The sequence below is a fragment of the Muntiacus reevesi genome, chromosome 8 (assembly GCF_963930625.1).
Source record: "Muntiacus reevesi chromosome 8, mMunRee1.1, whole genome shotgun sequence".
In the NCBI taxonomy this organism is placed as follows: domain Eukaryota; kingdom Metazoa; phylum Chordata; class Mammalia; order Artiodactyla; family Cervidae; genus Muntiacus; species Muntiacus reevesi.
In genome coordinates, this window is record NC_089256.1 from 76,792,690 (window position 1) to 76,806,215 (window position 13,526).

The 13,526-nt window shown below is 36.7% G+C and overlaps 1 protein-coding gene across 1 annotated transcript in view; it reads left to right on the forward strand.

The window, feature by feature from the left end:
* The window catches only part of ZBBX (zinc finger B-box domain containing), a 112,446-nt gene that overhangs the window by 73,477 nt on the left and 25,443 nt on the right, over positions 1-13,526 (forward strand). Inside the window, exons 11-14 of the mRNA XM_065943030.1 lie at positions 3,714-3,823; positions 4,209-4,309; positions 5,715-5,794; positions 8,085-8,224. Of these exons, the coding sequence (XP_065799102.1) occupies positions 3,714-3,823; positions 4,209-4,309; positions 5,715-5,794; positions 8,085-8,224 (431 nt within the window). The remainder of the gene's footprint in view (positions 1-3,713; positions 3,824-4,208; positions 4,310-5,714; positions 5,795-8,084; positions 8,225-13,526) is intronic.

Here is a 13,526-nt window from a genome sequence, read left to right on the forward strand (position 1 = left end):
GGGGTCTACTGTCTTGAACAAATCACCTCCCAAATGCTCACCACCTAATACCATCACCTTGGAGGTTCGAGTTTCAATATACAAATTTTGTGGGGACACACACATTCAGAACAGAACTTTCTGCTCCTGGCCTTCCACAGTTTATGACCTTCTCATTTAAAGAATATGTTCATTCTGTCCCAGTAGGCCCTAATGTCTTAAGTTGTCCCACTGTCACCTCAAAATTCTAGTCTTAATTCTAAAGTCTTATCTAAATATCATCTAAATCAGATGTGGGTGAGAGTCAATGCATGATTCATTCTGAGACAGATTTCTCTCTTAACTGTGAATCTGTGTAATCAAAGATATTCTGTGTTTCTGAAATACAAAGGTGGGACAAGCATAGGATAGATATTCCTATTCCAAAAGGGAGAAATTGAAAATAAAAAAGGAACAAGTCCTGAGCAAGTCTGGAACCTAACAGGACAATGCTGTTAGACCTTAACTCTTGAGAATTTTCCTCTTTGTCAGTGCTCGGCTGTCCAGGCCCACTGGGGTGGCAAGCCCTCTTTTGGACACCCTGAGGCATTAGTGCTGCCCTGAGCTTGCCTGGCATGGGCTGGGCCCCGAAGGCTCTGGGTGGCTCTGGCTGTTTCACCAGTCCCATGACTTGGGTGGCCCCATTCCTCTGATGACTCTGAGATGGGTCACATGGTTGTGATGTCCCTGACCTGGAACTGTGACTGTTCTGGTCTGGGGTCATAAGGGCAGCCTTACCCTCAGGTTTTACTGGACACTGCTGTATTGGAGATTCTCTGTTACGGGAAGGATTTTTTAAATTATTTAGTTGCTAAGTTATGTCCAATTCTTTTGTGACCCCATGGGCTGTAGCCCACCAGGCTCCTCTGTTCATGGGATTTCCCAGGCAAGAACACTGGAGTGGGTTGCCATTTGCTTCTCCAGGAGATTTTCCTGACCCAGGGATTGGATCGAGCCCACATCTCCTGCATTGGTAGTTGGATTATTGACTACTCAGTCATCTGGGAAACCCAATGGGAGGGATAGCCTTGATAATTTCTGAATTAACATCAGGAACATTCTTCCATTTTCTTGGGTAATAACTCAAGTCTTCTGTTTAGATGACTGAGTGATCTCCCTGTTAGATGATCCTTTGGACATATACTGGTACTTCCTGTTATATCTTTTCAAATTAATATTTTCATTTTCTCCAAATAAATACCTGGAAGTGGAATAAGTAAATCATATGGTAGTTCTATTCTGTTTTCCATAGCAGGTGCACCACTTTTCATTTCCACCAACAGGGTATAAGGTTCCTATTTCTCCATATCTTCTCCAGCATTTGTTATTTTCTTACCTTTATGACAATAGCCATTCTAGCAGGTTTGAGGTCGTATCTCATTGTGGTTTCAATTTGTGTTTCCCTGGTGATCAGTGATGTTGAGCAACTTTTCATATACCTGTTGGCCATCAATGTGTCTAGTTTGGAGAAATGTCTATTCAGATCCTCTGCCCATTTTTAATTGGGTTGTTTGTTTGTTGTTGTTGTTGAGTTGTATGAGTCATTTGTATATTTTCAATGTCAATTCCTTATTAAATTTATGATTTGCAAATATCTTCTTTCATTTGATAGGTTGTCTTTTCATTTTCATTTTGTCAATGTTTCCTTTGCTGTGCAGAAACTTTTTAGTTTGATGAAGTCCCACTGGTGTAGTTTTCCCTTTTTTCTAGTGGATGTTTTAAATGCTAGGGAAGTTTCATGGAAGGGATCATAGAGTTTGTAATTACAGTATTTTAAGGATGGATATTATCAATTAGTTGGCATTTCTACTCCAATCCCCCTATTTTAGTTATATCTGCTTCTCAGTCCTAGCTGATCATCAGAAGCATGGGGGGAAGTGAAAATGCTGATTTCTCTACCCAACCTCAGACAAATCAGTGTTTTTAAGGATCGTCTGAGGCAAACCTAAAAATCAATGTTTTTAAGGATTGTCTGAGGCTTTGCATTTAAAAAAAGATTTTCCCTGGTGATTCTGAGGCTAAAAGGCCTGTACTGATTCACAGAATAAATTTAGAACACTTATTTCAAGAATGATTTGGTCAGTTTAGTTCCCCCAATGAACTGGTCAACGTTGGGTATATATTTGTTTAAGTTTTAAAAAGGAAAATATGGTGAGGTGATCCTATTCTAAAGCATATGTCATCTTTTATTTATGTGGTATGATCTTTTAACAAAGCAATGGTGCTAGGGTCTTAATATCCAGAATACAGACTTAGTTTGTTCACTAGCTAGTTGTTTGTTCATGGGCAAATCACGTTAATTCTCTTGGTCCACATCTTCTCATCTGCAAAACACTAAGTTTGAAATAGATCTAAGGGGCCCCTTCAGCTCCAATACTCTTATTATCTGGACTCTATAATGCTTTGGTTGAGAGTTTTTCCCTTAAAATTAGATATTTTCACTTCGTGAAGGACTATCTAGATATTAGTACATGTATGTGTATCAATAATTGAATTTTTATAAAGTATTTTCATGTCAAACTGGAAAGACGTTTCCAGTGGCCAGATGCCAGTTTGTCTTTGACCTTTAGTCTCTAATATTTTCCATCACTTAATTAAATTGTCGATGTAACATGACATGCTCTTCAAAGCTGGATAATATATAAATATTTTGGAGTGTACTGACATATACATTGCATATATTGGGAAAATTCACGGTCACAATTTGCCAGGAGATCATTAAATTTTTGGTGTCTTTGCAAATTGTGAGAGAGGCAATATAGCATTAATGATCAAGAACATGGGCTTGGGGAGGCATACTGCTTGGATTCAAATTTTCTTTGCTGCATTTACTCACTGAATGACTGAATAAGTTGGTTAACTTCTTTGTGCTTCAGTTTTCTCACCAAATTAAGATACTACTAATGCCTATTTAATATTCCTATTAAGATTCAGTACCCCAAATGGTTTAGAACATAGCTTGGAACTTTTTTTTAAAATTGATGTTACCTGTGGATATTATTAAGAAAGCCCTGAGTTTTATGTGTGGAACTCCACAAGCATATATAATCTAGAAGGGATGTGCAGCTACTTACTTTCTTAGTTAAAACATGACTCCCTCCCCCACTGCTTTGGAATATCCTTCGAAATCATGCACAAGACCTCTAAAGATTCCCGTGCTTCATTGCCTTATATGTAAGACAGGCCACATCAGACCTCATTGTTAATCAGGTGAAAGATGCTTCAGCCACAGCACCTCATGTTCATATAGTGGAAGCCTGTTTTATCACCCTGCTTGTTGGCTTGGTGGAAGTTTAGAAAAATATCTTCAGTTCCCTTAGAACTTTTCAACTTATTTCCAAGGCTGTGAGATGCAACACACCTTTGTACATTAGCTTTTTAAACAGCGTGATGTTTCATGGACTCCATGTGTTTTTTGCGAGAACACTGAATTCTGTCATAACTTTGATTTTCATCCTAAACAGGAAAACAGTAGGATATGCAATTAAAAATCTTGTGTGATGTTAATTTGATTTACAAAGTTGTTTTAGTAGATTATGTTGTGCAGTTGTACATTTCTTTTGTAAATTAGAGGTATGGCTATGATTTTCCTTATTAATTTTGTAGACTCATTTGTTTGTGAAATAAATTAAGATCTCATCTGGAAAAATTTTAGATGGTGTACTTTAGGCTTTTAATTGCTTCTTGTTTTGTAGAACTCCACTGGAGCAACTTCAACACATGCTACCAGACACCTTCATACCTCAGTGTAAAACCACTGGTGAGACACAATGTTCTCAGAGTGAAAATGGTGAAGATAGTGATGGTTAGTTCAGCCTTGATTAGATATTTTTGAATTTACTATTTCAACTTATATACACTGAGCATTAATCAGCATCTGCTTTTGGTTTCCTTTACTGTATCATTCTCACTACACTGTACACTATCTAGATCAGAATGACACTAGATCAGAATGACACACTCTCTCCTTCCTATTCTCTAGATGTAGCTTGTTTTATTTTAAATAGTTTCATTTAAAAATTGAATGTTAAATAATTGTATATTTTACTTGAGCTGGGAAAATTGAGAGTATTTATACCTTTGTGTGGCTGCACAGAAGAACATTCTTCCTTTGTTGCCTATGTTATTTGAAGATGAATTATCAGGTAAGGTATACTCTGGATGATATTATTTTTAATGTTATTTTCTAGTTGAGGATATCAAGATGCAATCCCCAGATCTTTTTCTGTCAATAGAAGAATTAAACATAGAGAGACCTGAACCAGCTCTAAAAATAGTTGAACTGGATGACGTAAGTGCATAATGACCACTTATATTACTTAACAGAGAGGAAATTCATAACACATAAATAATATGTAGTTATAGCTATATATTATTTTTGGCAAGGTAATTCTTTCATAATTAAGCATAGTTTAATAGTATAAATTTACAAGTGTTTGAATTTAAATATGCTGATAGGGATACAGCAGACTATTATTTTACTGTAGACAGTAAATTTGTGAGCTAAATTGATATTGTGTCATAGTATGGGAGATGAGAAGATATTTCAATCTTTTAACTTGTAGAGACAGTTTTTAGTGTTTGTTTTATTGAGTGGCCAAAGGTTTGTTCCAAGATGAACCTTTTGACCAACCCAGTATTTAGTTTTCTATGTTATTGTGCTTTTAAACAAAGATTATTCTCATTATATGATACTCATTTAATAAAATTTTTATGGATTTACTTTGTTTAATGTCATTTAATACTTTTTATTTAAAGGAAAAGTAGTTTTAAGATTTAATGGATATAGTATAATAATAAATTGAAAATAAGCCTCTGGAAAACACCAAGTAAAATCAGCTGGAACTAAAGTCAAAGCTACAGCTCCAGGATGAATTCATTTCTGAATTTCTCATCCTCTAGTAACTGAATATACCCACTGTCCTCATATTGCTTTTACTATGGTTGTCACAGTGAAGGAATACAATAGAGGAAGAACTTTTTGACATACTACTTCCTTTTTTAGGTTAATAGCTTCTGCAGCGTGCTCACACACGTGTGTGTGTGTGTATGCCTAGCAACATATTTATTTCTACCTTGGATAAATTGAAGATTCTGAACAGATTAACACATACATGCATGTATATTTGTGATTGCTCTTCATTAAATTATTGCAGTATAGAGTAAGCTTATGCCATGCTGGTCAGAGAACTAAAAACATCTACTTGGCACTTAGGGCTTCCCTGGTGGCTCAGTGGTAAAGAATCTGCCTGCAATGCAGGAGACCTGTGTTTGATCCCTGGTTGGAAAGATCCCCTGGAGAAGGAAATGGCAACCCACTCCAGTATTCTTGCCTGGGAAATCCCATGGACAGAGGAGCCTGAACTCCATGAGGTTGCAAAGAGTCGGACACGACTGAGTGACTAACATTTGTACTTCACTTGGCACTTTGTAGTTACAAAATAAAATCTAGGTTGTTATGTTTGGCTCTGGATGTGGTAGTGGTGATAAGATGAACTATACAGCAAAAGCCCTCAACAATTATCTGTTGAATTTGTTTAGTTCTCTTAGAATTCATGTTCTATGGCATATAGTCAGTGAGTTTATGACATTTTTTGTGAGAAGAAAAATTCTCTAGATACTGTGCATAAGTTAGCTGGTTAATGTATCATAAATTACTTGAACATACTAATATTATACAACATCCGCTTAATAAGACTTATGAAGTGGAATTTGAAGAACCAGGAAATGCCGTGCCTTATAAAGTTGAGTTAGCAGATGCAGACAGTCAACAAAGGTAAGATCTTTCTAATTCACTTTTAATGCTTGTTAAACACTCACAAAAATTTTTCTATCTTTTGAGCAGTTCACAACATAAAAAGCACATGAATTTAGTGTTAGAGCATATTCTACTTAAGCCATCTTTAAATTTGGGTACAGTAATACTGGGGTTTCCTGGTGGCTCAGTGGTAAAGAGTCTGCCTGCAGTGCAGGAGATGCAGGAGGCAGAGGTTCAATCCCTGGGTCAGGAAGATCTCCTGCAGAAGGAAATGACAACCCACTCCACTATTGTTGCTTGGAAAATTCCATGGTCAGAAGAGCCTGGAGGGCTGTAGTCCATGGGGTTGCAGAGAGTCAGACGTGACTGAGCATAGCACACAATATTACTAATATTTATCAGCATTCAATAATTAGAAAATCATCTATAATTATATGTTTATGCTTTTACCTAGCATCTGGATTGTTTAATAGATGCTTCAGAATTTAGGAATTGTCGTTATTTGAAGTGACTGACCAAGTCTTATATATTTCATATAAACTTTCTTACTTTTTGCAGAGATACTCTTTGGATTTTGCTTACTTAAGTTTGTTATGAATCCTAAATAAAAATGTATATTAATGATTAGGTTGAGAGACAAACAAAAAATCCTCCAAACTACAGATTACTTCTTAGGGAGATTTTACTGTGTGATAAATAAATGAATTATAATGATTCAGTTTGTAATTTTAAAAAAATTTTGTCATTTCCGAGTGAAAAATAACATCTAGCTGTATCTACTAGTAATGTATAAATTATTTCAAGTCCTCTCTGCTGTTGAAAACTCCGCTAGGATTTCAGGTGTTTTGACTGCAAAGTATTAAGTTGGGTAAACAGCAGAATGAAGCTTCTATTAGGTAGCCCCTACACCGATTCTTTGTTTATATATTCAGATCATCTTAGGCCCCTGTCAGTATTTTGGAACAGCAGTGGGCCTAAGTGATGCCCTTGGACCTGAAAGTATTCTGGCCTGGAGAATTTCATGGACAGAGGAGCCTGGCAGGCTACAGTCCATGGGGTCGCAAAGAGTTGAACAGGACCGAGTGACTTTCACTTTTACTTTGGACACATAAACCCAGATATCTAGCAGCAAATGTGCTTTTGGCAGGAGACAACCAGATTCTGGTCAGTAGGTAAGAGGTTTATATTTATACGGACTACTACAAACCTAAGGAAGTACAGCATTTCTACTCTCTAGTTGGATTCTTTTGTATATTTTATCACAAGCCTTTCCCTTGACCTCCATGTTAGACAAGGCAGAGAAAGTTACTGATTATGGTTTGGCAATAGTTTTGCATCTTGGGTTTGGAGGTGCCCATAGAGCTTCTTTTCTGGAAAAGTCATAAAGGATCATATGTGACACAAAAGAACCTTTTTGGTCAAGCATAATCCATAAACTTTATTGGTGGTACTGTGTAGAGCTTCCCTGGTGCTTAGCAGTAATGAATCAGGAGACTACCTGCAAAACAGCAAACACAGGTTCCCTCTCTGGGTGGGGCAGATCCCCTGGTGAAGGAAATGGCAACCCACTCCAGTATTCTCACCTGGAAAATCCAAAGGACAGAGGGGCCTGGTAGTTACATTCCATGGGGTCACAAAGAGTCAGACACGAATTAGTGACTAACCCACCCACCACCATGGAGAGCTTACATAACATCAAGTATTATTAAATACATTATTCAACTCATAGAAAGTGTTATTCAGTTGTAACTATGCTTGTATATGGTAATCATCATTAAAATTGAGATATAATACTACATAAGGCTTTTGAACCCATATAGTCATGATGAACAAATAAAATGTTTATTTAAGCAATAAAATCCTGTTTTCATCAGCTTGATGAGATCAAAAGATATCTCTTCATTTTTAGAAAAAAGACCATAAGAAATTAAACTTACTTTAGACTATTTTTTAAAAAAAGAGACTTTCAATGAAAAATTTGCAGTTAAATCAGGTTTGTTCCAGTTGCCTATTTCTTTTAAATTCATAATACTGTCAAGGTACTTGCTATTTTAGAATGTGTCTACAGTATGTTGAAACAAGTATTAAATTAATGTGAATAACCCTATTTCCTTAAGGTTTTACTATATTTAGTTTAATAAGCTGAGTTTTAAAATTTATTTATAATTTATTTTTATTTATTTATAATTTAATTTATTAATTTATAATAAGTAAATTACTATATTTATTTTAATATGCTGCATATTTTAACATTTTTATGTGTAATTTCTTTCAACTATGTCCTCTTGTTTGTCCGTAGACATGAAAGTCACACATTTCGTGATTATCAGAATGCTTTTCTGTATGAAAATGACATCCATCAACATCATGTATTCACCAAGAGAAAATCTGACCTCTTCCACCTTCATCTGAGTAACAACTCTTTTTTTTGTAAAGATAACTCAAAAGGTAACTTTTTTCATTTTTGCTTAATATTATTAACAGTGAATGTTAGTAATTTAATAAAATCAATAGGTAGGTATTGCAGGTTATATAAAGCTTTGCCTATTTGCTGTTCATTTTAAACCCAGAAAATTTGATACTCAGAACATTGGTCGAAAATACATAATTTTCTATCAAATATTCTTTTTAGTTAATGGACAATGGTATTTGTATTCAGAGAGAAAAACAGACAATATAAAACTATTCTGAAAGTTATTGTACCTGAGCTATCATTTAAAAGTTTACATGGTTGGGCTCTTAGGGACAGAAGTCTGATTGGCATGCTTTACTTTGTCCTCCCTTGAACTATTTATTTTCTTAAAATATTTGAGTTTGATGTAAAGTTTCACATAAGTGATAAAGCCAAACCAATACAAATCATCTCCTTATATAGCTACATTGTTATTACTAGTTGTACCCTGGGGATCTATAGATTAGAATACTGTGTACTAATGTCTGGTTTTAATTTCCAGATGCTGAGATCATTTTAAAGACAGTCATACAAAGTATCCTGGCCTGGGAGTCAGATTTTGTTTTCATTTCTGCCTTAAATCACTGTGTGACATTTAACATATCACTTCCTTTCTTAGGTCTCATTTACCAAAACTAAGATGTAGGAATTAGATGATTTCTAATCTACTTTTATCTATTTAGGATTTTATTTTATCTACTTAGATTTTCAGAAAAACCAACAATTATTTCTTATGTGAAGAATTTGAGAGAGACCAGAGATCATTACTTAAAGTAACTTATAGTAAAACTGATGATTACCTTTTCATTGGGTAGCAGATGGTAGAAAACAGTGATTTAAGGTAATCCTGCTGATTTTAACATCTTTGGATACTAAGCTTCTAAATCTTATGACCACGAACTATGTCTGTATGGGAATTTAGGCCTTTGCTGGGCTCCAAGTCTAGGCCATAAGCTATTTTTAACCGTCCTAGAGCATGATGTTACAACTATGTTTGGGAAAATGCTGACTACAAATGCCCATTAAGTGTTATGTTAAAGATTCTTGATTTATTTAAATAGGCTTTATTTTTTAAAGCTGTTTCAGGTTTGTAGGAGAATTTAGCAGGAAATACAGAGTCCCCATATACTCTCAGCCTCTACAAATTCATAGCCTCTTTCACTCTCAGCATCCCAAACCAGAGTAGTACATTTGTCATGTATCATTTTTACTGAGTCCCAAGGTTATGTTAAGGTTCTCTCTTGGTGGTGTACGTTCTGTGGGTTTGGACAAATGTATAATAACTTGTAATCAACATTATAGAATAACACAAAGTATTTTCACTGCCATAAAAATCCTCTGTGCTCTGCCTTTTCACACAACACGCCTTCCTAACCCTTGGCAACCACAGATCTCTTTACTCTCCAGTTTTGCCTTTTCCAGATGGTTATAGCTGAAATCATACAACAGTCTTTTCAGATTGACTTCTTTTACTTAATAAAATGCATTTAAAGGTGTCCCCAGGTGTTTTTCAACCTTGATGGCTCACTCATTTTTATTGCTGAATAGTAATACATTGTCTTGATGTACCACAACTTATTTACATGTTAACTTATTAAAGGACATCTTGGTTGTGTTCAACTTTTGGTGTTTATGAATAAAGCTGCTATAAAAATCCATATGTGAGTCTTTGTTTGCACATAAGTTTTTAACTCATTCAGGCAAATAACAAGGAGCACAGTTGTTGGATCATGTGGTAAGAAATGTGTTTAATTTTGTATGAAACCACCTGACTGTCTTTCATATTGACTTTGCCACTTTTCATTGCCACCAACAATTAATGAGTCTTACTGTTCTTCATATTCTTGCTAGTATTTGGAATAGTCAGAGTTTTGGATTTTTGTGATCCTAATAATCGTATTGTTTTCAGTCTGTCTGCCCTCTGATGGAGAAGGCTAAGAGGCTTATGGAAGCTCCCTGATGGGAGAGACTGACTGAGGGGGAAACTGGGTCTTGTTCTGATGGGCAGGGCCATGCTCAGTTTAGTTGCTCAGTCATGTCCGACTGTTTGCGACCCCATGGACTGCAGCACACCAGGCCTCCCTGTCCATCAACAACTCCTGGAGTTTACTCAAATTCATATCCATTGAGTTGGTGATGCCATCCAACATCTCAGTCTCTGTGGTCCCCTTCTCCTCCTGCATTCCAATCTTTGCCAGCATCAGGATCTCTTCAAATGAGTCAGTTCTTTGCATCAGGTGGCCAAAGTATTGGAGTTTCAGCTTCAGCATTAGTACTTCCAATGAATATTCAGGACTGATTTCCTTTAGGATGGACTAGTTGAACCTCCTTGGAGTCCAAGGGACTCTCAAGAGTCTTCTCCAACACCACAGTTCAAAAGCACCAATTTTTCAGCCCTCAACTTTCTTTATACTCCAACTATCACATCCACACATGACTACTGGGAAAACCATAGCTTTGACTAGATAGATCTTTGTTGGCAAAGTGATGTCTCTGTTTTTTAATATGCTGTCTAGGTTGGTCACTACTTTTCTTCCAAGGAGTAAGTGTCTTTTAATGTTTTGGGAGCACCCCAAAATAAAGTCTGTCACTGTTTCCACTGTTTCCCCATCTATTTGCCATGAAGTGATGGGACCAGATGCCATGATCTTAGTTTTCTGAATGTTGAGCTTTAAGCCAATTTTTTCACTCTCTTCTTTCAATTTTATCAAGAGGCTCCTTAGTTCTTCTTCAGTTTCTGCCATAAAGGTGGTGTCATCTGCATATCTGAGGTTATTGATATTTCTCCCGGCAATCTTGATTTTAGTTTGTGCTCCATCCAGCCCAGCGTTTCTCATGATGTGATCTGCATATAAGTTAAATAAGCAGGGTGACAATATACAGCCTTGATGTACTCCTTTCCCTATTTGGAACCATTCTGTCATTGCATGTCTAGTTCTAACTGTTGCTTCCTGACCTGCATGCAGATTTCTCAAGAGGCAAGTCAGGTGATCTGGTATTCTCATCTCTTCAAGAATTTTCCACAGTTTGTTGTGATCCACACAGTCAAAGGCTTTTATATAGTCAATAAAGCAGAAATAGATGTTTTTCTGGAACTCTTTTGCTTTTTTGATGATCCAGTGGATGTTGGCAATTTGATTTCTGGTTCCTCTGCCTTTTCTAAATCCAACTTGAACATCTGGAAGTTCATGGTTCACGTATTGTTGAAGCCTGGCTTGGAGAATTTTGAGCATTACTTTACTATCGTGTGAGATGAGTGCAATTGTGCAGTAGTTTGAGCATTTTTTGGCATTGCCTTTCTTTGGGATTAGAATGAAAACTGACCCTGTAGCCACTGCTGAGTTTTCCAAATTTGCTGGCATATTAAGTGCAGCACTTTCACAGCATCATCTTTTAGGATTTGAAGTAGCTCAACTGGAATTCCATCCCCTCCACTAGCTTTTCTCATAGTGGTGCTTCTTCCTAAGACCCACTTGACTTCACATTCCAGGATGTCTGGCTCCAGGTGAGTGAGATGACACCACCGTTATGGCAGAAAGTGAAGAAGAACTAAAGAGCCTCTTGATGAAAGTGAAAGAGTAGAGTGAAAAAGTTGGCTTAAAACTCAACATTCAGAAAAGTAAGATCATGGCATCCAGTCCCATCACTTCATGGCAAATAGATGAGGAAACAGTGAAAACAGTGACAGACTTTATTTTCTTGGGCTCCAAAATCACTGCAGATGGTGACTGCAGCCCTGAAGTTAAGAGACGCCTACTCCTTGGAAGAAAAGCTATGACCAACCTAGACAGCATATTAAAAAGCAGAGACATTACTTTGCCAACAATGGTCCATCTATTCAAAGCTATATTTTTCCAGTAGTCATGTATGGATGTGAGAGTTGGACTATAAAGAAAGCTGAGACCGAAGAACTGATGCTTTTGAACTGTGGTGTTGGAGAAGACTCTTGAGAGTCCCTTGGACTCCAAGGAGGTTCAACTAGTCCATCCTAAAGGAAATCAGTTCTGAATATTCATTGGAAGTACTGATGCTGAAGCTGAAACTCCAATACTTTGTTCACCTGATGTGAAGAACTGATTCATTTGAAAAGACCCTGATGCTGGGAAAGATTGAAGGCAGAAGGAGAAGGGGATGACAGAGGATGAGATGGTTGGATGGCATCACTGACCTATTGGACATGAGTTTGAGTAAACTCCAGGAGTTGTTGATGGACAGGGAGGCCTAGCGTGCTGCAGTCCATGGGGTCGCAGAGTCGGACATGACTGAGCCACTGAACGGAACTGAACTAAATAACTGTGTAGTGGTATCTCATTTTAATTTGAAATTCTCTAGTGACATATGTTGCTGAACATCTTTTCATATGCTTATCTGCCAAATATGTCATCTTTGGTGAGTTGTCTTTTAAGGTCTTTGACCCATTTTTAAATTGGGTTGTCTATTCTGTTACTTTGAAATTTTAGAGTTCTTTTGCATATTTTAGATTGCAGTATTTTGCAAAAATTTTCTCCAATTATGTGGATTGTCTCCTCACTCTCATAGCAGTATCTTTCATGGAACAGAAATTTTTCATTTTAATGAAGTTGAGCTTATCAATGATTTCTTTCATGCATCCTGTCTTTTGTGTTGTATCTTAAAATGTCATTAGAATAACCAAGATCATCTGAATTTTCCCCTATCTTCTAGGAGCTTTATAGTTTTGGATTCTACATTTAGTTTTATTTTTTCTTTGCATTAACTTTTGTGAAGAGTCTGGTCTGTGTCCAGATTTATTTTGGGGCATGTGCATATTCACATGTTCCAACACCACTTGTTGGAAAGACCATCTTTTCTCCATTGTATTACCTTTACTCTTTTGTTAAAGATCTGTTGATTATATTTATGTGGATCTGTTTATGGACTCTCCATTCTGTTCCACTGATCTGTTTTTATACTTTTGCTCATACCACTTTGTCTTGATTACTGTGTTGTTTATTTGCTATGTCGTGTCTGACTCTTTTGTAACCCCATGGACTGTAGCCTGCCAGGCTCCTCTGTCCATGGGATTTCCCAGGCAAGAATACTGTAGTGGGGTGCCATTTCCTTTCCAGAGGATCATCCTGACCCAGATATCAAGCCTGCATCTCCTGCATTGGCAGGCAGATTCTTTACCTCTGAGTCACTATGGAATCCCCTTGCTTACTGTAACTGTATGGTAATTTTCTAAGTTGTGTCGTGTCAGTCCTTTGACTTTGTTCTTTTCCTATATTTTGTTGCCTGTTCTTGGCCTTTTGCCTCTGCATATAAACTTTAAAACCAATT